General features: G+C 46.2%; 1 protein-coding gene across 1 annotated transcript in view; it reads left to right on the top strand.

Moving 5' to 3' along the window:
- The first annotated feature begins 6,830 nt into the window (after positions 1–6,830).
- STOX1 (storkhead box 1) overlaps positions 6,831–23,295 on the top strand; it is a 45,969-nt gene continuing 29,504 nt past the window's right edge. Inside the window, exon 1 of the mRNA XM_060242645.1 lies at positions 6,831–7,152. Within this exon, the coding sequence (XP_060098628.1) occupies positions 6,831–7,152 (322 nt within the window). The remainder of the gene's footprint in view (positions 7,153–23,295) is intronic.

Genomic DNA, 23,295 nt, shown 5'->3' on the forward strand with positions numbered 1-23,295 from the left:
GGGCGCACATGTGGATCATGTGACCTTCACTGAGCCAATGAATTTGCAACTGGTTTTCCAGCTTTACCCTGTTACCCATCCACCCATCCCTTGCAGATTCTTGGGAGAGGGAAGATTAGTTCAGAGGGTACATATCCTTGTAAAACTGCACTATTCTAGACCCTTGACCTCATAAAGGGATGATTCCCCTCACAGTCTAAAAGGGGAAAGGAGCTGGACTCAAGAGGGCATGAATTTGTCAATCTCTATTCCTCCTTTTTCTTTTTGCTGTTGTCACAGCTGATTTATGGCAACCCCCATGGTTTTCGAGGCAAGAGACATTCAGAGGTGGCTTCATAGAATCAAGAGCTGGAAGGGGCCATGCAGGCCATCAACCCCCTGCTTAATGAAGGATCAGCCTAGAGCAGGGGTGGCCAAACTTGCTTAACATAAGAGCCACATAGAATAAACTTCAGATGTTTGAGAGCTGCAAGAGAGGAAGGCAGGCAAGAAGGCAAATAGATGGGGGGAGGTGTAAAGAAAGCAACTTTAAATGCATTCTCCAAGCTGCTGGCTGGCTCAGTTTGAAGAAGTAATTTCAAGAGAGAAATGTCTTCTCCAAGCTGACCAATGGGGTGATGGGGTTTCGAGAGCCACGCAATATGTGTGAAAGAGCCACGTGTGGCTCCTGAGCCACAGTTGGGCCATCCCGGCCTAGAGCATCCCTAAGTGTTTGTCCAGCTGCTGCTTAAAGTCTGCCAGGGAGAGGGAGCTCACCACCTCCCTGGGTTTGACTCTGCATAGTGATGCTGGATGTCCTTGAGTCCTTGGTGGTCTCCCATCCAAGTACTACCTGGGCCAATCCTGTTTAGCTTATGAGATACGGTGAGATCAGGCTCTCCTGGGCTCTCCTACCCTTTCTGATTTAGGCTCTAGAGAAGCAAAGGGGTGGATGAGAAGTACCATGCACTTTTGCAGGCAACCCTCAGCCCTTGCCCTTTTGGGGAAAAGCATCACCTCCAGTCCTCTTTGGCACCAAACTAGGGATGCCAGCCTCCAAGTGGGACCTGGGGATCCCCCTGGAATTACAGCTCATCCGCAGACTACAGATATCAGTTCCCCTGGAGAAAATGGATGCTTTGGAGGGTGGACTGTATGGCATTGTACCCCACCGAGGTCCCTGTCCTCCCCAGGCTCCAGCCCCAAATCTCCAGGAATTTCCCAGCCTGGATCTGGCAACCCTCCCCCACCAGTAGTCAGGGGAAACTTGGCAACCCCACACCCAGCTCCTTTCTTTGTGGAACACTCATTTCACAAAGAGTGATCCAGGTAGGTGTATCTCCCCTTTCACAAGGCGCAAAGAGCTATGGAATAATGATTCTGTGTCATCAGCCCCTTTGAAAGGGTTTGGATAGCGGCCAGCCACACTTGCATATGAGAATCCAAAATTAACTGGCACCAATTTAACTGCTGAATACGTAATTAGAAACCAACCCAGCATATAGAATGGAAATGGGCTACACCGCAATCCCACATCCTGGTGCAATTTACCGATAACCCCTACTTATAAAAAATTTAAGGGACCTGGAAGGAGAACAGAAAAATTAGTCATGTCACTTGATAGGCTGAAAGGAGCACAATAATATCATTTAAATGTAAACGAGGAAAAGAAAATCAAACACATCTATAGAACTGAAGCTGGTCGCAACACAGGCAAAGGCTGGAAGGGCTTGTTTACATTTTGGGTGGGAAGTTCTGCTCAGCACCTGTGCCTTGGTTTGGATGGAAGGGGCAGCGTGTGCCTGCTCGCCAGTTAATAAAAGAAAGCAGTATTTACAGCCCTCTTTTCTTGAATGATAAACATGCCTCCTCACACCTTTCAGGGTTTGTTGCTGCAAATGTTATTATACACACAACAAATACAATTGCTGTGGCTTGCCTTTTTGTTTGGGGACCATTAGAGGAAAACTACTGAATGAATGGCTGCAGGATTACATTGTTATTGTAACCTCATCCCAGGATTTAAACAAGCCACTATTGCACCTTTAGCCTATACCAGCTGGTAACTAATAGGGCATTGCTAGACAAAATGACTATATTCAGGGATCCAGAATACATCTGCTGTTTCAGCTCTTTCGCAGTGAGGTGTTGGTTGGCCTGCTGTAAAGTCCAGGAATTAGGGCTTTTTTTTAGCATGAAAGCACAGGAATGCAGTTCCAACTGGCTTGGTACAAGAGGGTGTGGACTAATATGCAAATAAGTTCCTGTTGGGCCTTTTCTACCAAAAAAAGCCCTGCCAGGAATTCCCAATGCATCTAGTCTGGGTTGTTCCTCTCCCCCCTCTTATTAAAAGTCAAGACCCATTTTCCCTTTTCAACATGGTTGGAAAAACTTGGGTGGTGGTGCATTTCCACAGTTTACACCGTAATCCTAAACATGTCTGCTCAGAAATAAGCTCTGTTGTGTTCCGTGGGAATTGTTCCTTAGTAAATATATTTAGCAGCCTAATGAATTATTAACTTAAGTCCTGATGACTCTCACAAAAATAAAACTTGCCTCAGTTTTGGTCAGCTTGAGTTGCAGAAATGAGAAACAGGATTTTTTTTTAATTATTTAATGTTTGATAAGAAAAATAATGTTTATAACAAGCTTCAAGCAACAATACCTACCATTTCCACCTATAACCAAGCACTTTAATTAGTAGCTCCATACCCATCTTGCTGTATCTATTCTGGAAAGTAAAGGTGGGGTGTGTGATCACATAACTGTTTCTATTAACACACTAACAGATGTCCTAAGCAGACAGACTCAGAAACCTACTCAGGTCTATTCAGTGGGGCTTACCCCTAGGAAAGTGTTTTTAGGATTAAGTCTAGAGCCATTGAAGCCTCTAGAGAAAGTTAAGTGACTCCATTTAAAGATCACTGTAAAACCCCTCATAGGATGCCAGCAGCTTTCTGAAGAGAGAAGATTAGCTTAATGAAAGCTTCAGATTTAATAATGTATGGAGACTCGTGGATTTAAGCAGCATTCAAATGCACTCCCTAATCTTCTGCTGCAGCAACACTTTCAGAAAATGGTTATTACCATTAGGACACCACCAAGCCATCTCCTTCTACGTTTCTGCAAAAGAAGCTCAAGTCTAATGCTTTTTAGAAGCATATCACAAAGGAAACACATGCATACAACTAATGCAATTAAATTGCATGTTAGCTCAGCTTGCTTTGAGCAGTTGGTAAATTAATTAAAGTGTGATTACAATTTTTAAAGATTACCAATCCACATGCAGAAATATTACACAAAAGTAGAACGACAACATTCATGCCCATGCATCTGCAGAAACACCATGTAAAAGAACAGCTAGATTCGAGAAACGATCTTCAGAGGTGTCAGACTCATTTGTTATGAGAACCAGATCTGACATAAATGTCACTTTGTTGGGCCAGACCACCTGTGCCATAAAAAGGAATGCCAGTTACCGGAGATATTTTACCACTGATTGCGACCCACACCCCTCCTCATCACCTAACTAACCACCTTTCGCTCGATATGCACAAGAAGTTTTGCACAGCACAGAGAGCTACTGTCTGACAATCAAGGCACAACCACCAGAGACTCTTGTGGCTCTTTAAAGACGGGGGATACCACAAATCATTATAACATTCATTTATGGCTGCTCACTCACCCAAGCTTCGTCCAGTCTTTATACATAGTCTACAAGACGCTGCTGATATGGAAGGTAATTAACAGCAGCGTTTTGTAGAGATTGGAGGAAGCCTGGGTGAGTGAGCAGCCATGAATGAATTTTGCAATCTGATTTGTGGTATGCCCAGTCTGTTGAAGGTATAATTTTATGTATTTTTTAGATCAATATAGAGGATAGTTACAATGAATTCTGGCACTACTGGACCAATTGAATTTTATTAATAATATAAAAGGTTCCAAAAAGAAGGATTTCATATCCAAAACAGTTCCTATAACTGGACTGGCCTGCTGTTGGACTATCTGCAAGGATACATATGAGGCTTTGGCATTTTTGCCTTATGGGAACAGTAGCTGCGAAGAGCAACTGACATGGCTTTCCTTTTGTATTTTTTCCATTATTATGTTCTATTATGATAAAAAGGTAAAGGTAGTCCCCTGTGCAAGCACCAGTCATTTCCGACTCTGGGGTGACATTGCTTTCACGTCTTCACAGCAGACTTTTTACGGGGTGGTTTTCTATTGCCTTCCCCAGTCATCTACACTTTGCCCCCAGCAAGCTGGGTACTTATTTTACCAACCTCAGAAGAATGGAAGGCTGAGTCAACCTTGAGTCAGCTACCTGAACCCAGCTTCCACCAGGATTGAATTCAGGTTGTGAGCAGAGCTTAGTACTGCAGCTTTACCACTCTGCGCCATGGGGCTCTTCTATGATGATACATGGTGACAACTGATGTTATATTTGGGGATTAAGTGGCATTTAAATACATTTCTATTGAATTTTTGGTACACGGAGAGTTGGTTGTGCATTTCTGAGGCACCATTATTTCACACAGTGCTTTTTTTGGTAGGAAAAAGCCTAGCAGGAACTAATTTGCATATTAGGCCATATCCTCTAGCACCAAGCCAGCCAGAACTGCACTCCTGCTATTAAAAAAAAATCCCTGCACATTTCCCTCTTTTACCCTCCTCCTCTAGCAGCAGGATTGATAACAAGTTAACAACTGTCTGTCCAGACTGCTGTCTAACCTCGTCCTGGTGTTAAAACTCCCAGAGATTACAAGGGGACTTGCTTCCAAGCAGCACCATCACTTTCACACCGCCTGCTTGCTGTACTAACCGGTGTGTGAGACAGCCACGACTGAACCAGCACTGTCGCATTCCTTCACACATCAAGTTGCTGGTGACAGGAGCATGAGGTATTTACTCGGACAAGCCTGGCCATCAGTGCCAGATTAAACCCTGTGGAGGTCCCTAGACAGTCAAAATCTTTGGGGGGCCCCTTGCAAATTATCTCCGAATATCTCCTGCAGGGACCTTCTCAAAAGCCCCTTTGACAAAGCTGAATGGGAGAGGCAGAGAGAGGCAAACTGGCTTGGGGCCCCTAAAGGCATAGGGTCCCATAGGCTGATGCCTACTCGGCCTATTTATTAATCCGGCCCTGCCAGCCATCTGCCTCCACCTTCGCCCTCCTCAGGATCTGGCACGATTCAAAAGCTGGCACGCCCTGAACCCACCCAGCAAACGGCAGCAGACAAAGCCTTCTGGAGAGCGGGAAACTTGCGCCCCCGATGGGTTGCTTTGCAGCCGACTTATGGCGACGACCTGGCAAGGCTTGAGGTGCTTCGCCATTGGCTGCCTCCAGGTTGCGACCCTGGCATTCCTTGGAGGTCTCTCTCCCATCCTGTCCTAGCATGCCCGTCCCTGCTCAGCCTGCAGGATTTGAGGGGCTAGGCCCTGGGGCTACCCAGTCAGGCCGGGACAGGAGGGATTGTGGTTGGTCCGCATCAAAGCTCCGGGACGGCTTTGGGGCTTAGCGTGGCTGCCTACTTTCTGCGGGCCTGGTAGGGTTGCAAGTCCAATGCAAGAAATATCTGGGGACTTTGGGGGTGGAGCCAGGAGACTTTGGGGGTGGAGCCAGGAGCAAGGTTGTGACAAGTATAATAGAACTCCAAAGGGAATTCTGGTCATCATATTTAAAGGGACCGCACACGGTTAAAATGCCTTCCCTCCACTGGAAATAATGAAGTACAGGGGCACCTTCTTCAGGGGCTCATAGAATTGGACCCCCTGACTCAATCTTTTCGAAACTTGGAGGGTATTTTGAAGACAGGCACTGGATACTATGCTGAAAGGTTGGTGCTTCTATCTCAAAAAACAGCCTCCCCAAAGCGAGCCCCAGATACCTGCTGACCAATATTCCATTATAGCCTATGGCAGGGGTGGCCAAACTGAGGCTCGGGAGCCACATGTGGCTTTTTCACACATATTGTGTGGCTCTTAAAGCCCCCACTACCCTGTTGGCCAGCTTGGAGAAGGCATTTGGCTCTTTAAATTATTTTGCCAAGCCAGCTGGTGACTTGGAGAATGTATTTATAGTTAAAGTTGCTTTCTTTCCACCTCTCCCTCCCTCCTCTCACCCCATCTATTTTTTCCAGAGAGAGCCAGTTTGGTGTAGTGGTTAAGTGTGCGGATTCTTGTCTGGGAGAACAGGGTTTGATTCCCCACTCCTCCACTTGCACCTGCTGGAATGGCCTTGGGTCAGCCATACCTCTGGCAGAGGTTGTCCTTGAAAGGGCAGCTGCTGCAAGAGCTCTCTCAGCCTGTTGTGTGGGGGAGGTAAAGGAGATTGTGAGTCGTTCTGAGACTGGGATATAAATCCAATATCTTCTTCTTCCTCTCCTCCTCCCTTCCCTCCATCCAACATCTGACGTTCATGTCTTTCGGTTCTCAAACATTTGACGATTATTCTATGTGGCTCTGACCTTAAGCAAGAACCGGTCTCCTTAGGGAATAACGGAGTGCCCAGCAGACATTTCCTCCCCCCCCCTCCGCTTTCTGATGGCCCTGAAACGGAGGAGAGCCTCCAACCCGGGGGATCCCCTGCCCCCACCTGGGGATTGGCACCCGTGGGGAGCAAGCATTCCCCGAGAAAGCGGGAGGGGAGGGGGGGCGTTCTGCGGCGCTCTCGCCGGCTGGAGCGAAGGCAGCAGCAGCAGCAGGTGGCGGTGGGCCTGGCTGGCCCTGCCCCTCCTCGCCTGGCGCCGGGCCCGCCACTCTTTTCTCCGCCCCCGGCCAGAGCTGGGCTCCTTCGGCAGCGGCACCAGCAGCGGCGCCGAGCGCGAAGAGCCCGGGCGAGCAGCTCCAGGATGCCGCCTCCTCCTCCTCCTCCTCCGCGGCGGGCCGTGCAGCTGGCGCCGAGCTCGCTGGCTCTGGTGCTGCGCCGGCGGCGGGAGCGGGACGAAGAGGAGGCGAGCGGGGCGGGGGTCTTCGAGGCGTTCCGCCGGGCCAACGCCGCCTGCCACTGGAACGCGGGGCTGGTGCGCGCCGTGGGCCGCGTGTGGCTGCAGGGCTGGCTGCGGGGCGGCGTCCTCTTGCTGCAGGGCCCCGCCGCCCCTCTCCAGCTGCTCCGCGACGCCTGGCTCCGCAGGGCCCTCCGCCCCCCCGAAGGCTTCCTCATCAGGGCAGTCGGTGAGTGGGGGGGGGGCGAGAAGAAGCCCCCTAACGCCGCCGGGGAGGGGGCGCGCCCCGAGCTTTTGGCCAATGTTTCCTCTACGCTGTGGAGTCTTGTGCGCAAAAATTCTACTTTGCGAGCTCCTGGCCTTAAAATTGTGGGCTACTGCATAAATTAGTGTGCTCTGGGACCTTTTTTCCTGAGCTGAGACACAAATGTGTGAGCTGGAGGCTAAAAAACCGTGAGCTAGCTCACACTAACGCAGCTTAGAGGGAACACTGCTCTTGGCACCTGCCAATTTCTTAGCCGTTCAAGCCTGGTTGCTTCCCTTTGATCCACCACATCCTTCTGGGGGCTGCCCTCTGGTTTTCCTCCCAGCAAGTTGGCAACCCTGAAATGAGGGCAACACATCCGACTACAAAAGGCACTTGGGTACCTCGTTGATCGCTTTGATCGGGCCTTTAATGGGACCTGGGCTCACGAAGGAGCTGGTGGAATAACAGCCCCCCCCCCAATCAGTGTAAGCCATGATGTTCAAAAGGCACTCCCTCCCACCCCCCCTTCTTGTGGGATGCTTTACAAATTATGTGTGTGGAATAGGGAAAGTGAGCCTGCTCCAGTGGGAGAGATCCAGTTGGGAAGGTTGTTATCTACTGAAGGGCCATCGGAAGCAGAGTTACACCTCCTTAAGCCCAGGTTAGTAGCACCTCTGGGCCCAACAAAATTTTATTCTGTGCATAAGCTTCCATGTGCATGCACATTTCTTCAGATTCAGTGAAACAAAACTTCTTTGACCATTGGTTATGGTACCCAGGGATTTATACTAACTAGCCCTTCCTGGCAACTAACAAGCCTCCACCCCCTGCCTGTATGTAATTGTTGAAGAAGTTTTATTTCACTATATCGGAAGAAGTTTGCGTGCACACAGAAGCTTATACCTTGAATGAAACTTCGATGGTCTTAAAGGTGCCACTGGACTCAAATATTGTTCTCCCCTTTTAAGACTGTTGACTGCCGTGGATTTAGGAGGGTGTAATTTTGCTTGGGGCGGCACTGCATGTTATGGCTCTCATAGCAGTCCGAAGAGGACACTGGCGAACTTAAGAAATTCTGCTTCTGGGATCTTGTGACTTAGATCTGTTTCCAGTGTCAGGACTCTGGCCCAGTACATGTGAAGTACTGGCTTTACTTCTGTCCTTCTAGCAACTAGGATGCAAAGACTAAGTAAGGTTTGTTCTGCATATCCTCTCTGCCATGGAGTTTTGCTCACTCTGCCTAAGCAGTCTTTCAAGAGCAAGGGACTGACCCAGCAATCTTCCATGGTGGAGTGGGGATTCAAACCTGAGTCTCCCACATCCTAGTTCAACCCTCTTACCCCCAGCCTGGCTCTTCCTTGCCTGCTGCAGCTCATCATGTGGACAACTTTATCTTTTGCTACTGCAAGCATTTGTTGGGGGGGAGGAATCTGTACTGCAGAGTTGTGTTTGAGCCACATTCTTGTTAAGAATGAGGATTGTTTGTAAACCAGGCATCACACACTGACCTTGTGTTTGCTTATGAATTAATCTGAAGCAAAATGCTGTCATTTTTAAATGCATCATTTGCCATGGAGCAGAGGTCCATCAGTAGCTATTAGCTGTAGGGTAAAGATGGAACACTCTATCTTGGGCAGTGATGCTCTGTATTCTTGGTACTTGGGGGGAGCACACTGGGAGGGCTTCTGAACTTCTGGCCCTACTGGTGGACCCTCTGAAGATAACTGGTTTTCAGCCGCTGTGCGATGCAGACGAGAGTGTTGGACTGAATGGGCCACTGGCCTGATCCAACATGGCTTCTCTTATGTTCTTAACTTGCACAGACTTGTAGTTCATTGAGTGCCCTGGTGTGTATTTGTGTGAGGCAAGGTGACTTTAATTTCTGTAACTCAGCTAAAGATGCATAGAGGATAAGGCGAGTGAACTGTAGGACTTGTAAGCTCTTATTGCAGTAACTGGGTTTGAAAACACTGCAAGTGAGCATCTGCCTGTGTGTCCTTAGGTGGGCTTAAGTGTCTGCAGCAGCAGCTCCCCCCTCCAAGGAAATCCACATTTACTCCAGTTTCCTGCCAGTTGGCTTGTCACTTTGTGTATAATCTCTTCATTGCCTAAGGATTCCTTAGCACATCAGCCACAGTTTTATAGTCAGACTATTGTGTGTGTGTGTCTATGTAGGGGGGTGGGCAGGAGAGTGTGAACAAGCCTACAGTGCCCACTGTAGGAGCCCTGAAAATCAACCTTTCCTTTTTTGCTGGCTGGGGGTGGGGAAGATCTAACAACAGCTCTTGCTAGCACCTGGACTTTTAGTTGCACTGGGTGCTCTTTGATTTAGAAAAGAGGACGGGTCACTAATTTCAGAGAGAAATGGGATTTGCTGTTGGAGTAGTTAAATGCCCTTTAGGCAAACAGCTGATTTTATTGGGGAGGGGGGAAGATTAAGAACATGTCTCATTTTTAACCACTTAGCAACTTTAACTAACTTGGTATGTATGTAGAGAGTTCTTACATATTTCTCCTGCTTTCAGCCCAGCCTGTTTCTTTTGTGGTCTCGCTTTGAATATTCATCTGCGTAACTGTAGATTTTGACACCTATGTGTATACTGAACCTGGAAAGGCAAAGAAAATGTGAATGTTCCTCATTAACAGGGCACCATTCTGTGGTCTTTCTCCCCCATTGCAGCGCTCTGGATTCATATATGTTATAGAAGGGGAGAGCCAGCACATAAAGGAAATGGTTACAAATGCTGAATTCTACAGACATGGTTGTAAGTTTCCAGTTAAAGGCTATCTCCTTGATCCTGCAATTGGATCCAGATGGGGGGCCCTTGTGCCCATAGAGCGGGTTGTTGAAGTTAACCACCAAGTAATACAATTCCTTCAGAGTTATATGGTCAGGAATTTCTTGCTAGAGAGGATGGAAGTGGTCTCACATTCATGGGCGGTGACTCTGTTAAGAAGGCTGCGTGAAGTACTCGGTAGAATCTCTTTTCTGGTCAGAGTAGCTGAACGTTTTCATTTTTCTGGCATCTCTCCGAATGATGAATGATAACCAAAGGTTATGCATTTAGAACAAGTGCATATTTTGTCACATTTGCAAGGTGCTTACTTGGTTTTTTTTAAAAAAATTGCCAGATGAAATAGGGGAGATGCAGAAAGCCCCTGGTTATTGGGTTTTTTTTCTGGCTTATACTGTCTTGATTCCTCTTCCGATTACCCCTTTGACAAAAAAGGAGGAGTTAAGACTGATCGAATCCCAGGGTGATCCTAACTTCAGGAACCTCCTACAGTGGCCATAATATAAAAATTCTAAGTAAAAGAGAAAATGATGTCTCACAATTTCAGTAACGTCCAAGTACATAGCAACTTAAAGGTAAAGATAGTCCTCTGTGCAAGCACCAGTCGCTTCCGACTCTGGGGTGACATCGCATCACGTTTTCATGGCAAATTTTTTACAAGGTGGTTTGCCATTGCCTTCCCCAGTCATCTACACTTTCCCCCCAGCAAGCTGAGTACTCATTTTACTGACCTCGGAAGGATGGAAGGCGGAGTCAAGCTTGAGCTGGCTACTTGAACCAAGCTTCCGCCGGGATCAAACTCAGGTCGTGAGCAGAGCTTGGACTGCAATACTGCAGCTTACCACTCTGCGCCACGGGGCTCTTACATAGCAACATACATCTGGGCAAAATTAGGTCTGCCTCTGAACCCTTATAAAGTGGGAGGAGGCCTTTTAAAGGGCAGCATAACTAGGTGGGAGTGGAAAGTCAAATCCTCCAGGCTTTTCTTCCCAAATGTGCTTATTTTTAGCTCTTTTCCCCTGTTGGTCCATTACATTTGATTATGAAATGCCTGCAAAAGAACTTCATGTCTTTTTCCTGATTGAACATCGTTAAACCTCAGGAGGGGGAAAAGACAGGTACCCATAATACTGCTTAATTTTCCCTACCAGAGTTTAGAGCATCCTAGAAAGCCAGTTATGTTTGGAGAAAAAACACAGACATTGGGGAACAAATTAAATCCTTCTCCTCATCCCTGAGGCATTTGCCAGGTGGAATAGGAACCATAAAAATCATTTAATTGTCTCAGCATTTTTGCATAAACAGCAGTGATTTGAGGCCACTAAGATTGTATCAAGTGTAGTAGGAACAGCATCCATGGTTTCTGGGTGGAGAGACCAGTTCTCAAAATCGTCCAGTTTCCATGAGCAGTTGCAGTTTATTGGGGGGAAGGGGCATGTTTGGTGTGAACACACCCATGTTTCAGCTCACAGTTTTTTTCATCTCTTACTATTCAATCTTGAATAAATTGGCTTTGATTGTTTAAGTGGAATGTACCTCCAAGGAGTTTGCTTGCAATCAAATCGTTCGCTATTTTGCAACTTGGTTTGTCTTTAGTGTTGTTTGTAAAAGGGTTAATCTTTGAATATACTGTCTGAATACTACATGACAGATATTTTTGCTGCTGACTACTCTTGTGTTATTATTGAGCACTTGTAGATTGATGTTGCTGCAATGCAGAAAGCGGAAAAGAGCCAGTTTTAAATCTATTGCATGTGATTTGCAAAGTGCAAAAACTTTTTAAAAATGTCATTTATGAAAATAGATTGAGGGTTTGCAATACTTTTGTGCAGCTTTTGTGCAGATTAGGGGTACATATTTTTTTTTGTTACATCTTTGGAGAGGGTAGTATTAATGGTGATAGTTTTAACAGTTGCAGCAAAAGCTGATGAACTGCAGTTGGTTTACAACCCTATATAATTTATCTCTTCCCTGTGATGCAGGAGGGGGGAAATTGTCTCAGATTATCATTTTCTGCTTATTTTGGATCACTTTTGACATGGTAATGTGGCAGTCCATAAAGAGACTTTAGAAAAATGTAACAGATGCTTTATGTGCTGCAGTTAAACATTAAGCCCGCATACTTGTTCTGTGTCAAATTACAGGCTTGCTTGAGACCGAAGATGTGAGGTGTATGTATCTTACAACAAAATGCCCAAGTTTATAAAGTGATAATGATTAACACATGCAAGGGAAATGTTGGAACAATATCTTCACGCAGGAGAGAAAGCTAGCAGCTGTTCGTCCTGTAAGAGTTCTCTCAGGGCCTTTCCGGATAATCACTTGCTCTGTTCTTTACTTTATTCTTAGTTGCTCGTTTTGATCCTGTGCCAGTGATACTATATCCTGTCCCTATGATCTCCAGTCTTTGCTCTCACTTTATTTCCCTTTTTCAGAAAGGGAAGTTGTGGGGCTCCTACCCTGGAAAGGGAGAGTGCGCCGCTTCCCATGAGCTGAAGGGAAAAGGTTCACAAACCTTTGACTGAGAAGTATAGTCTCTGCAGCACAGGAGAGGCCTGTTCAGCTCAGTAGACCCTATCAACTTCTTCCATTAGCTCCTTTGGTGTTTTCCTGCTCCCTATGATGTCTCCTGTTCCATAAAAAACGCCTAGTGGCATGTGGAACAAGCTCAAGTTAACTTGCCTTTGTGGCTTTACCTTGTAACGTGTTCCATATGTGTGTTTGGGCTGTGAGTGAAATGGTTTCAATTTAAAGCCCGTGGTTCCTTTCCCTCCCTATGCGCACACCAAATATCTCCTAAGGGCAAGAACAAAGTCTGTGTTATGTATGCGCTCCAGAACCACAGTCGGTGCCTCATATTTTGATTGCGGAACTCAAATAATCCTGTCTTCCTTCCTCGTTTCAGTCATTGCCCGTTATCATTTTCTAGGTATTTTCTATTAGCTTTTCAGCTTTGAATAACTCTGTTCCTGCGTGCTCTCTGGAGTATTTCGGTTTTATGTTTCCTTGAAATAAATGGCCTCTTTCACTTACCAACATAGTAATTGAAAATGTCAATCCCACCTTGTCTCTTGAAATGCCTCCTGCATCGTTTTCCTCTCCTAGTACTTTATCAGCCCTTCCAAAGCAGGGCTGATTCATACAATCACTGAAGGCAGGAAAACACTTTCTCTTTGCCCAATTTTGTATAATAACTTAGAAGAAGGAGGGTAGGTTTTTATACCCCACTTTTCTCTACTTTAAGGAGTTCCAAAGTGGCGTACAATCACCTTTCCCTTCCTCTCCTCATAACGGGCACCCTGTGAGGTAGGTGGGGCTGGCAGAGGTCTGAAGGAACTATGACTGGCCCAAGCTCACCCGGCTGGCTTCATATGTGGAGGAAGAGTGGGGAATCATACCCAGTTCTCCAGATTAGAGTCTGTCACTCTTAACCGCGGCGCTGCACCATGCTGGCTTACTGGTTTCCCCACAGTTTGCAGTTGTAAAGCACTCAGGTACAGTCGGGGTTTGTGATGAAAACCATGACAAGAGTTTCAGAGGGTAGCCATGTTGGTCTGCAATTGAAGAGCTAGGTTCAGGTTCACCATTACCAGAAAGGGCAACAAAATTTGGGGGAGATGAACTTTCAATAGTCAAAGCACATATTTTGACAAAGGGAGCTTTGACTCTCGAAAGCGTGTTATCTCAAAAAATTGGTTGGTCCAGGTGCTACTGAACTTGAATCTAGCAGTTCCCAAAAAAACAGTTTGCCATGATGCTTACAAACTAGCAGCCAGCCATGCACTCATATGCATGCAGCAAGGAAATGCTCTTACAGAACATTTTGACATAATGCTCTTTGGGATTTGGAAATGACACGCTGTGCTGCTTTTGCCCTTTGTGTCTTGTTAGAGATGCAGTTAATAGCAGTAATTTTTTACTTCTCTTATGTACAAATCTTGCCCTGACTGCTAGTTACAGTCAGAACCATTAATTCCAAAGTACATTTGCTTCAGAGCACTGAAATGTGGTCAGATGTAAGGTAAAGGTAGTCCCCTGTGCAAGCATCAGTTGTTTTCAACTCTGGGGTGACGTTGCTTTTACAACGTTTTCACGGCAGACTTTTTATGGGGTGGTTTGCCATTGCCTTCCCCAGTCATCTACACTTCCCCCCCAGCAAGCTGGGTACTCATTTTACTGACCTCAAACGGATGGAACGTAAGAACATAAGAGAAGCCATGTTGGATCAGGCCAATGGCCCATCCAGTCCAACACTCTGTCACACAGTGGCCAAATTTTTTTTTTTATATATGTATACACACACACACACACACACACATATATATATATATATATACACACACTGTGGCTAATAGCCACTGATGGACCTCTGCTCCATATTTTTATCCCCCTCTTGAAACTGGCTATGCTTGTAGCTGCCATCACCCCCTGTGGCAGTGGATTCCACATGTTAATCACCCTTTGGGTGAAGAAGTACTTCCTTTTATCCGTTCTAACCTGACTGCTCAACAATTTAATCGAATGCCCACGAGTTATTGTATTGTGAGAAAGGGAGAAAAGTACTTCTTTCTCTACTTTCTCCATCCCATGCATAATCTTGTAAACCTCTATCATGTCACCCCGCAGTCGACGTTTCTCCAAGCTAAAGAGCCCCAAGCGTTTTAACCTTTCTTCATAGGGAAAGTGTTCCAAACCTGTAATCATTCTAGTTGCCCTTTTCTGCACTTTTTCCAATGCTATAATATCCTTTTTGAGGTGCGGTGACCAGAATTGCACACAGTATTCCAAATGAGACCGCACCATCGATTTATACAGGGGCATTATGATACTGGCTGATTTGTTTTCAGTTCCCTTCCTAATAATTCCCAGCATGGCGTTGGCCTTTCTTATTGCAATCGCACACTGTCTTGACATTTTCAGTGAGTTATCTACCATGACCCCAAGATCTCTCTCTTGGTCAGTCTCTGCCAGTTCGCACCCCATCAACTTGTATTTGTAGCTGGGATTCTTGGCCCCAATGTGCATTACTTTGCACTTGGCCACATTGAACCTCATTTGCCACGTTGACGCCCACTCACCCAGCTTCAACAGATCCCTTTGGAGTTCCTCACAATCCTCTCTGGTTCTCACCACCCTGAACAATTTAGTGTCATCTGCAAACTTGGCCACTTCACTGCTTACTCTCAACTCCAAATCATTTATGAACAAGTTAAAGAGCATGGGACCCAGTACTGAGCCCTGCGGCACCCCACTGCTTACCGTCCTCCACTGCGAAGACTGCCCATTTATACTCACTCTCTGCTTCCTATTAATTAGCCAGTTTTTGATCCACAAGATGGAAGGCTGACTCGACCTCGAGCCGGCTACCTGAAAACAGCTTCCGCTGGGATCAAACTCAGGTCATGTGCAGCTTTACCACTCTGCACCACAGCGCTCAGCATACCAACAGATGTAGCTGTCCCTTTACTCAAGTCTCATGTGAAGAACGGACAACCTAAAAAAAAAGAATTCAGGTAGAAGCCTCAAAACAGGAGGTCTCTGGGCTACTGCCCAGTAATAATTATGATATGGCATTGTAGATAGTGTAGCCAGGAAATCCTAAGGTTGTCTGGCAACCTTAAGTTCTAGCTCTTTTAGCATTATGCACCACTAGGCAGTGAACTAAACTTAAACTGAGCCTGCTTCGGCGGTGAGGGCGGGATATAAATCAAATAAATAAATAAATAACATTTTGGGAGCGGAGAGCTCTGAAAGAGCTGTGACTGGCCCAAGATCACCCAGCTGGCTTCATGTGGAGGAGTATGGAATAGAACCCGGTTCTCCAGGTTAGAGTCCATTGCTCTCAACCACTACACCATGAATAAGGCCACATTCTTCTTTATTTACTTTATCCCACTTTTCTTCCCAACAGGGACCCAAGGTGACTTCTCCTTCATTTTATCCTCATAACAACCCTGTGAGGTAGGTTAGACTGAGGGGGCATGACTGGCCCAAGAACACCCAATGAGTTCTCATGGCAGAGGGGGGAATACAAACCTGGCCCTCCCAGAGGGCTCACCACAACACCACACTGGCTCACTCTTCTTGGGCCGCAGCCTTTTAACTTACATTTACTCGAGAGATGTGGTCCCGGTGTTGTAGTTAGGAATTACTTGTGAAAGGCCTGTGAAGCTGCACAAGTATGAAATGGGGCTGTGGAAAGAGAGGCGCCCCATCCAGTTCACCTTCTTTCCCCTACCTATCCCAAGGTGCAGTGCTGGATGAATGACCAGCCTTCACATACATAGGAAAGGTAAAGGGTACTGTTAGGGTGAAGGCTAATCTTGGTGCTTCATGGCTCCATCTTGGATTCTGTTCTTGGTCATTTAAGTGTTGGGAATGTTCTTTGTCATACCAAGAGATGTTTCTTCATATTTGCCTATTTTAAAAAATTCTGTTTCAGGTCATAGTCCTGTTTCTAGTCAGACTTTTCACAAAAACTCCTGCTTTTTCTGTGGTATCCTTGAACCTTAGGTCAGGGAAAAGAAAACTTCCAAAAGTGAGGGGGAACCTTCTCTACTTTGAACAGATTACAAGGATTTAAGAATATTGAGGAATGTCAACTGATCCTGGAAACCCTGAAATAACAGTCCCCATACATCAGGATGAAGAGTACAGTGGTTCCTACCATGCCTAGATCTTGTGAGAAGTGAGTGAAAGTGAATTTATTTCCTTCCCCCCACCACCCTGGGGTCTAGAACGCCTTTTACGCATTTGCACAAGGGGCTTACTGCTTTTCTTTAATGACTTCAGCCCTTGGGCTACATCAGATACTTCTCCTGAAGACCCTCCAGTTTCTTGGAACACATGGTGTGGGTGTGTGTAGCAGTTTGAGGTGGGAAGGGGATAGGGATGCCAGGTTCCAGGTGGGGCCTGGGGAACTCCCGGAATTACATCTTATCTCTAAACTAAAGAGATCAGTTACCCTGGAGAAAATGGAAACTTTGGAGAGTAGAGTCTATGTCTACTTAGTAGAGGCTGCTTTCCCAGCCAAAAGGCCCCACTGAGGTACCTGTCCTCCCAAGGCTTCTCTCCAAATCTCCAGGTGTTTCTCAGCCTGGATCTGGCAACCCTGTGCCCCTGTTCCACCAATGACTGGGAAGTGGGACTTGGAAACCCTAGAAAAGGAACTTGGGAGGTCCTGGCCTCAGGCCCTTTATATTCTGGTCACTGTTTTAAGGGAATGTTTACAGGGTCACACAAAGGTTACCAACTGATTTCTTTTCCTGTTATGGGAGCTGAGACAGTTCCCACCAGGTGAAGAAGCAGCCGCTTTCTACTGTTGTCCATGGCCTTGATATTAAACCTCTGCCTGCAGAGAAACTTGATGATTAACTGATGCTAACTAAGGACCGTGTAATTAGGGCTTGCTTTGTGTTACTGGGAATAAATGGTCTTTGCCAGTGTGCTGCAGCAAAGGCTTTCCTTCAGATGGAGCCTTCCTGTCAGTAAACAATTGTAATGCTGTCTTGGTGAATTTCCATTTGAAATAGATTTTGCCACTTGTTGCTTTTTAAAGAGCATGAGTTGGATCTGAAGGTGCCCTTTGCACTGCTGGAAAACACAGACCCAGAGGACTTCCAATTTGAGCAGTAGCAGACCTTGAATTCAGCAGGAGCTCACAGGAGCACAGCTCCTGAACCTTTCTGATGCCCCCCCCCTCCCCACCTACCTTGTCCATTGAATAGTAGGTGCAGCTTCATAACAAACCCTGGATTAGGAGAGTGGGCAGCCAGCCAGCCACCAGGAGCTTTGCCACACCCCCAGCAGCCTCCATTAACTCCTAGAGAAGCCCACACCACCCTTTCTCCACTTTTTATGTGATTTTGGGTGGCGGGTGGCTTGCTGGCCCTTTGACTGGGGGCGAGCAGCCAAGGAAAGCCCCAGGTGAGCGAGGCCTGCTTGGGCTGGCTGGATCTCTAGCCAGCCCAAACAGACCGCTCTCCTTTCTTGCATCGGATTACTTTTGGCTGGTGGGGGGTAGCATATGCTAATGTTATGCTAATGAACACCACCAGTTTTTCTACAAAATGACCCCTGAGCATTAGCATTCTGAGAGGTCTGAAAGACAGCAAACTGAGTTCCACTTGTGGTTCTTTGGATCAGCTGTGATATTTTCTGCAGACTTTTGATGAGAGAGACAAAAGCTATGCATTTTGCCCTGCTACCCCAGGGGTACCAAAAGAAGCATTGGAATGGGGCGGGGGAGTCAGGAACATAAAATGCTTGTTTTCATTTGAATGTTTAAGCAGTCCATGCAGTTATGAGCAACATGTTGGTATTGTGTTGATAAAAGCTAAGGGAAATGTGGGCTCTTCAAGCCACATGCTTCACCTTTGCTCAGACATCAAACCATTTGTGAGTCCTGTTAGCAACTTGTTCTATGTGCTGCCAACAGCGGACAAGTTTAATGAGGGACGGCAACTCAGCAGGAGGTTGTGTGTTTATCTGTTGCTTGGATTTCTTTCATGACTGCCTGTCTTTCATCTCAGTTTCATTTTTTGATCCCATCTGGCAAATGACCGCCAGTTTGAAAATTCAAGGCTCATTAATATTGGACTTAGGAAACACTAACTTTTATAGTGCACAATAATTGCATTTATTCGTACTTCTTGATTAGGCTTCCCAAAATGTTCTAATGGTTTGAGAGAGAGAGACAGATTATCCTTGTATCTGATTAAATAGTCATTAAAACAGCATTGCCAGTACATTGCTATTGCTGTCTTTCTTCATTTAGCCTAGCAGTCTTGTCTTTGAGGGTGGACAACCAAATACCCTAGGTAGGAAAAGCATATGGATAGGGCAGAATAAAGGGACAGGTACCTCCAGCAGCTAGTAGTTATGGTTCTGAACATGTTTGCAATCCTAGCTATCAACTATGCGGGGGGGGGGGGGGCGGTGTTTGCTGTCAAATCACTGCTGACTTAGGGTAGCCCTGTAGGGCAGGGGTGTCAAACATGAGAACTGAATCAGGCCCCCAGAGGGCTCCTATCAGGGAAAGAAATGCCCTTATTTTGACCCAGGTTTATTAGCAATAGAATAATTAACAGGCATTCTCACATTCTGACATGTTACTGTTTTATGCTAATGCAACCCAGATCAAAGGTTTTCTGAATGTGTTAATTTTACTATTTTGCTATTGGATTTTAACTTCGTACCACTTTGCATTCCAAACTCCACCAGCTTCATTCCTCGTCTGAAGAAGTGTGCATGCACACGAAACCTTACGTTCTGAATAAAACTAAGTTGGTCTTAAAGGTGCAATCGACTCCTGTTTTGTTCTACTGCTTGCTTTGTCAGGCTTGCTCAATCGCACAGGAGCTACAGAGCAAAGCCTCTATTTTCTCCTTTGACTGACCAGCACATGAAATAACTTACAAAAGTTATCGCAATGCCCAGCCATTTTGTGTTTTCCCCTGGGTTTTAGGCTCAAAGCATTGACATGAGATTTTTGTAATGTCAGTGAGTCAGAAGTGGATTTGCAACTTACAAATGCACACCTGAACAGCATATTCAAGATTGCTAAAGCAAGGCCACTGTCTCTAGATTTTGATACAGTAATTCAGAACAAGAGGTGTCAGTTATCAGAAACTGTTGAATAAACAAAATATTTCAAGAGTTTGAGAGCCAGAAGACATGAACGTCAGATGTTGAAGGAAGGAAAGAAGATAGATGGGGAAGAGGTGGAAAGAAAGTAAATGCATTTTCCAAGCCGCCAGCTGGCTTGGCTTGGAGAAGTGAGTTAAAGAGACAAATGCCTTCTCCAATCTGGCAAGTGGGTGGTGGGGGCTTCAAGAGCCACGCAATATGTGCAAAAGAGCCACATGAGGCTCCTGAGCCACAGTTTGGCCACTCCTGGTATAGAGGCTGCTTGGGGGTGAAATACAAATGTGCTCCAGTTGCTGTTCTGAGCTTCTGATGGTGGGTTTTCTTCAAGGCTGATGGCCCTACAGATTTGTGCATTCCATAGTCTCTTTTGGAGCAGGCCAAGACCCTTTAGACATGCAACATGGATATATGGGGTGCTCTCCATGATGTGTATTTTTGCAATAATTTAGTATCTTCGTATGTTTTTTCTTTGGTAGATTTGTGTGTTATAGGCATGCAGACTCCCTTCTGGCATCATTGCCAAGATTTTGGCAGTCATTGGGGTGACCATCTTCATGAAAATTCAGTTCTGGTTCAGGATGCAAGCTGTTCCCTGGCAAAAACGCATAAGGCAGTCTTAGTTTACAGCTTGAAACCATTAAGTACTGCCCACTGACACATAAGGTCAGTGGCTGGCTGGAGCTGTCTTTTGCAAACTGCATGCCAGAGGATTTGCAGGCTATCTGGAAGTCATCCACATGTGTTAAATTGCAAACTGCAGAAAGTAGTGAGGTGGTGAGGCCATTCATCTTGACAATGAAAGCAATCCCATGTCAAACACTGCCGAGAAGTGTTTCCTCCTGCTGAAAAGGTCTGGAGTGGGCAGAAGTGAACCCAGAATGCATGCTTGTTCCAAACACTTTGCATGAAGACAGGATTACCTTGAGTCCAAAATCATAAAGGTCTCTGAGGATTCCATGCTTCCAGGAGGTGTCAGAAGCATTTCTAGGAGCCGGATGATCGACAGCAGATGTTTTAATCTCATAAAGGTGTGATAAAACAGAATTTAAAACTGAAGCAAATTGATGTCTAGGGAATCTGAACTGAGTACCTGGCACCAAGTTGCTATGTTTAAGGTATGCTTTTGGTAAGCTAACTTTTTTCTTTTCTCCCCCTCCTCCCCAATATAGTGGGTAAGAAAGTGGGGGAATAGCTAACAGAAGGAGAAGAGTAGGTTTTTATATCTGATTTTCTCTGCCCTAAAGAATTTCAATGCAGCTTACAATCATCTTCCCTTCCTCTCCCCACAAAGAGCCCCTTGTGAGATAGGTGGGGCTGAGAGAGTTCTGAGAGAACTGTGACTGGCCCAGGGTCACCTAGCAGTTTTCAAGTGGAAGAAGAGTGGGGAATCAAACTCAATTCTCCAGATTAGAATCCACTGCTATTAACCACTGCACCATGCTGATAATGAAAGCCTGAGCCTAAACCACTGTCTGATCAAACAGATCAGATGCTTGGTCAGATCGGAGAAGGGACTTTTCCTGAAGGTCCTTGGACTTTTTAAAAAAAAAACTAATTGGGGTGTGTGTATTTACTTAGCTCTGTGTGATCTGCATGCAATAATTATATCTAGGACTAAAAATAGACTCAGGTTAATAGCTAATTCTGTCCATTTGCAGTATTTTGTTTTAATCTTGCAGGATGATACAGAATTTAACAGAAAAATGGCACTTGTCCTGTAGTGTACGCAAGAATTACAAGTTAGATAAATTTGTGCTGAGAGTGGTTAATATAGTGATATTGCATCCCTAGCAACTGCTAGGATGCCCCCAAGAATCTTTAAGATTGTGCTAGTGTTCTTTGGTCAGTGGCGTCTTTCCAGTAAGTCTCTTTGTGTGAAATCAAGAAGTAACTGTTCGATGGTGGCGTTAAGTACGCTCAACAAGAAGCAATTGTTTGATGAGACAGTTTTTGTCTCCTGGCTACCACTGATAATTGAAGTGATGTATGGAAGTGCCTTATCTGGAATACAGGGTAACCTCATCAAATTGCACAAGCGTTGATGTATTTCTGGTGACAGTAGTGTGTGGTTATTGTGAGAGATTATAATCATAGCTATTTCTCAACATGGTCGTATCTGTAGGTACATAAATGCAGATAATGAAGCCATGAACAGACAAGACAGGACTTTCTACAAACCTGAGAAAAGCCCCAGGTCTGTATAAAAATCTGAATCTAACACAAAAATTGAATGAGGGTTTAAAAACGCTCCAAAATGATAAAAGGAGTGCCTGTAGCTTTAAGAAATAGATATCCTCAGTGACGGCCCATAATATTGCTTGCCTTGGCTTCTTTCCGTAAAAGGCAGGGAGAGGTCCTTTCCTGGGGCCAGAGGTGGCAACGACTCAATGGACACCTTGCCTGACTCATCCAGGCCTGGCTGCTTGTTACTGTTCAACAATAACCATCCTGCAAAAGCCAGTGCAGTGGTTAGCGTTTCAGACTAAGACCTGAGAGACCCAATTTGAGATCTCCACCTTGCTGGGGAAGCTCACTGGGTCACTTTAGGCCAGTCACACACCTTGTCCAGTGTGTGGCACAGGGTGTTGTGAGATTTGCACTGTGCAGCTCAGCCAGAGTTTTCCTAGGTACAGGTTGCCAGGGGGAGGGGAAGAAGGGAAAGCTGAAAAGAGGGGGGCGGATAAAGGTAGGTTGGCTTGTGGGTGGGAAGGAAAGAAGGAAGCAGGAAAAGGGAGAGGCTAAGGAGGCTTTGAAGGAGGCCCATAGCCAGGAGGGGGCCTGCAGGGTCACAGCTCCCCCCACTTCAGGCTGGGCTCCCCAGTGGCTTGAGGGCTGTGGTGGTCCTTCCCCTGCTCCCCAGCCTTCTCCTCCCTTCCTTCCCCACCATTTCAATGCCCAGGAAGGGGTGGTGGAGCGCCCAGCTTCCCGGACTATTTAAAGCTCCCACTGATCAGCTATTCAGTGGGTAAAATGGCTCTGGAGGCTGGGCTCCTATGCTGGCCCTCCTGCATGATCGCTATCAGTGCAGGGTGAGGGGGCAGCAGCGGCAGGAAGGACAAAACACAGAAAAAGTGGCTGTGGCCACTGCAGCCACCGCGCCTCCTCCTCCCTCCTTCCAGGAGCCTCTGGAGCCATTTTACCTGCCGATCAGCTGATTGTGGGGGGAGGGGCTTAATAGTCCAGGAAGCCACTGTCCCTTCCTGGGCATTGAAATGGTGGGGAAGGGAGAGAGGAGGAGGCTGGGGAGCACAGCCCTCAAGCCAACTGCAGTGGGGGGGTGGAGTCAGGCAAGGGGGTGCTTGAGTGCCCCCTCAAAAATCCCAAGGCCCTCTGACTCCCCAAATCCTGCCTACGGCCCTACTTTGAAGGAAGGGAAAGAGGAAATAGTGGGAAAGGGGAAATGCCCCTGCAAATCTTTGTAGGCCCTCTGCTTGTTTATTTACAAATGCCATTGGCTAGTGTGTGTATGTCCCATCAGAACTGAATTTCCCTTGTTACAGTTACTTTTCAGAGATTGTTGAAAAGTGTCAGGAAGTGTGTCTGTCTTCCATCCTTTGAAAATGAACAGTCATCACAGATTATTGGTTGGGTGCTTACTTCCACCTTTTTGGGCTTTCCTGTGACCAGTTGCTAAGTTTTAAAATCCCAGCCAGGATCGAAATAGACCTGGAGTATTTTCAGA

Source organism: Heteronotia binoei, chromosome 6 (genome assembly GCF_032191835.1).
Source record: "Heteronotia binoei isolate CCM8104 ecotype False Entrance Well chromosome 6, APGP_CSIRO_Hbin_v1, whole genome shotgun sequence".
In the NCBI taxonomy this organism is placed as follows: Eukaryota; Metazoa; Chordata; class Lepidosauria; order Squamata; family Gekkonidae; genus Heteronotia; species Heteronotia binoei.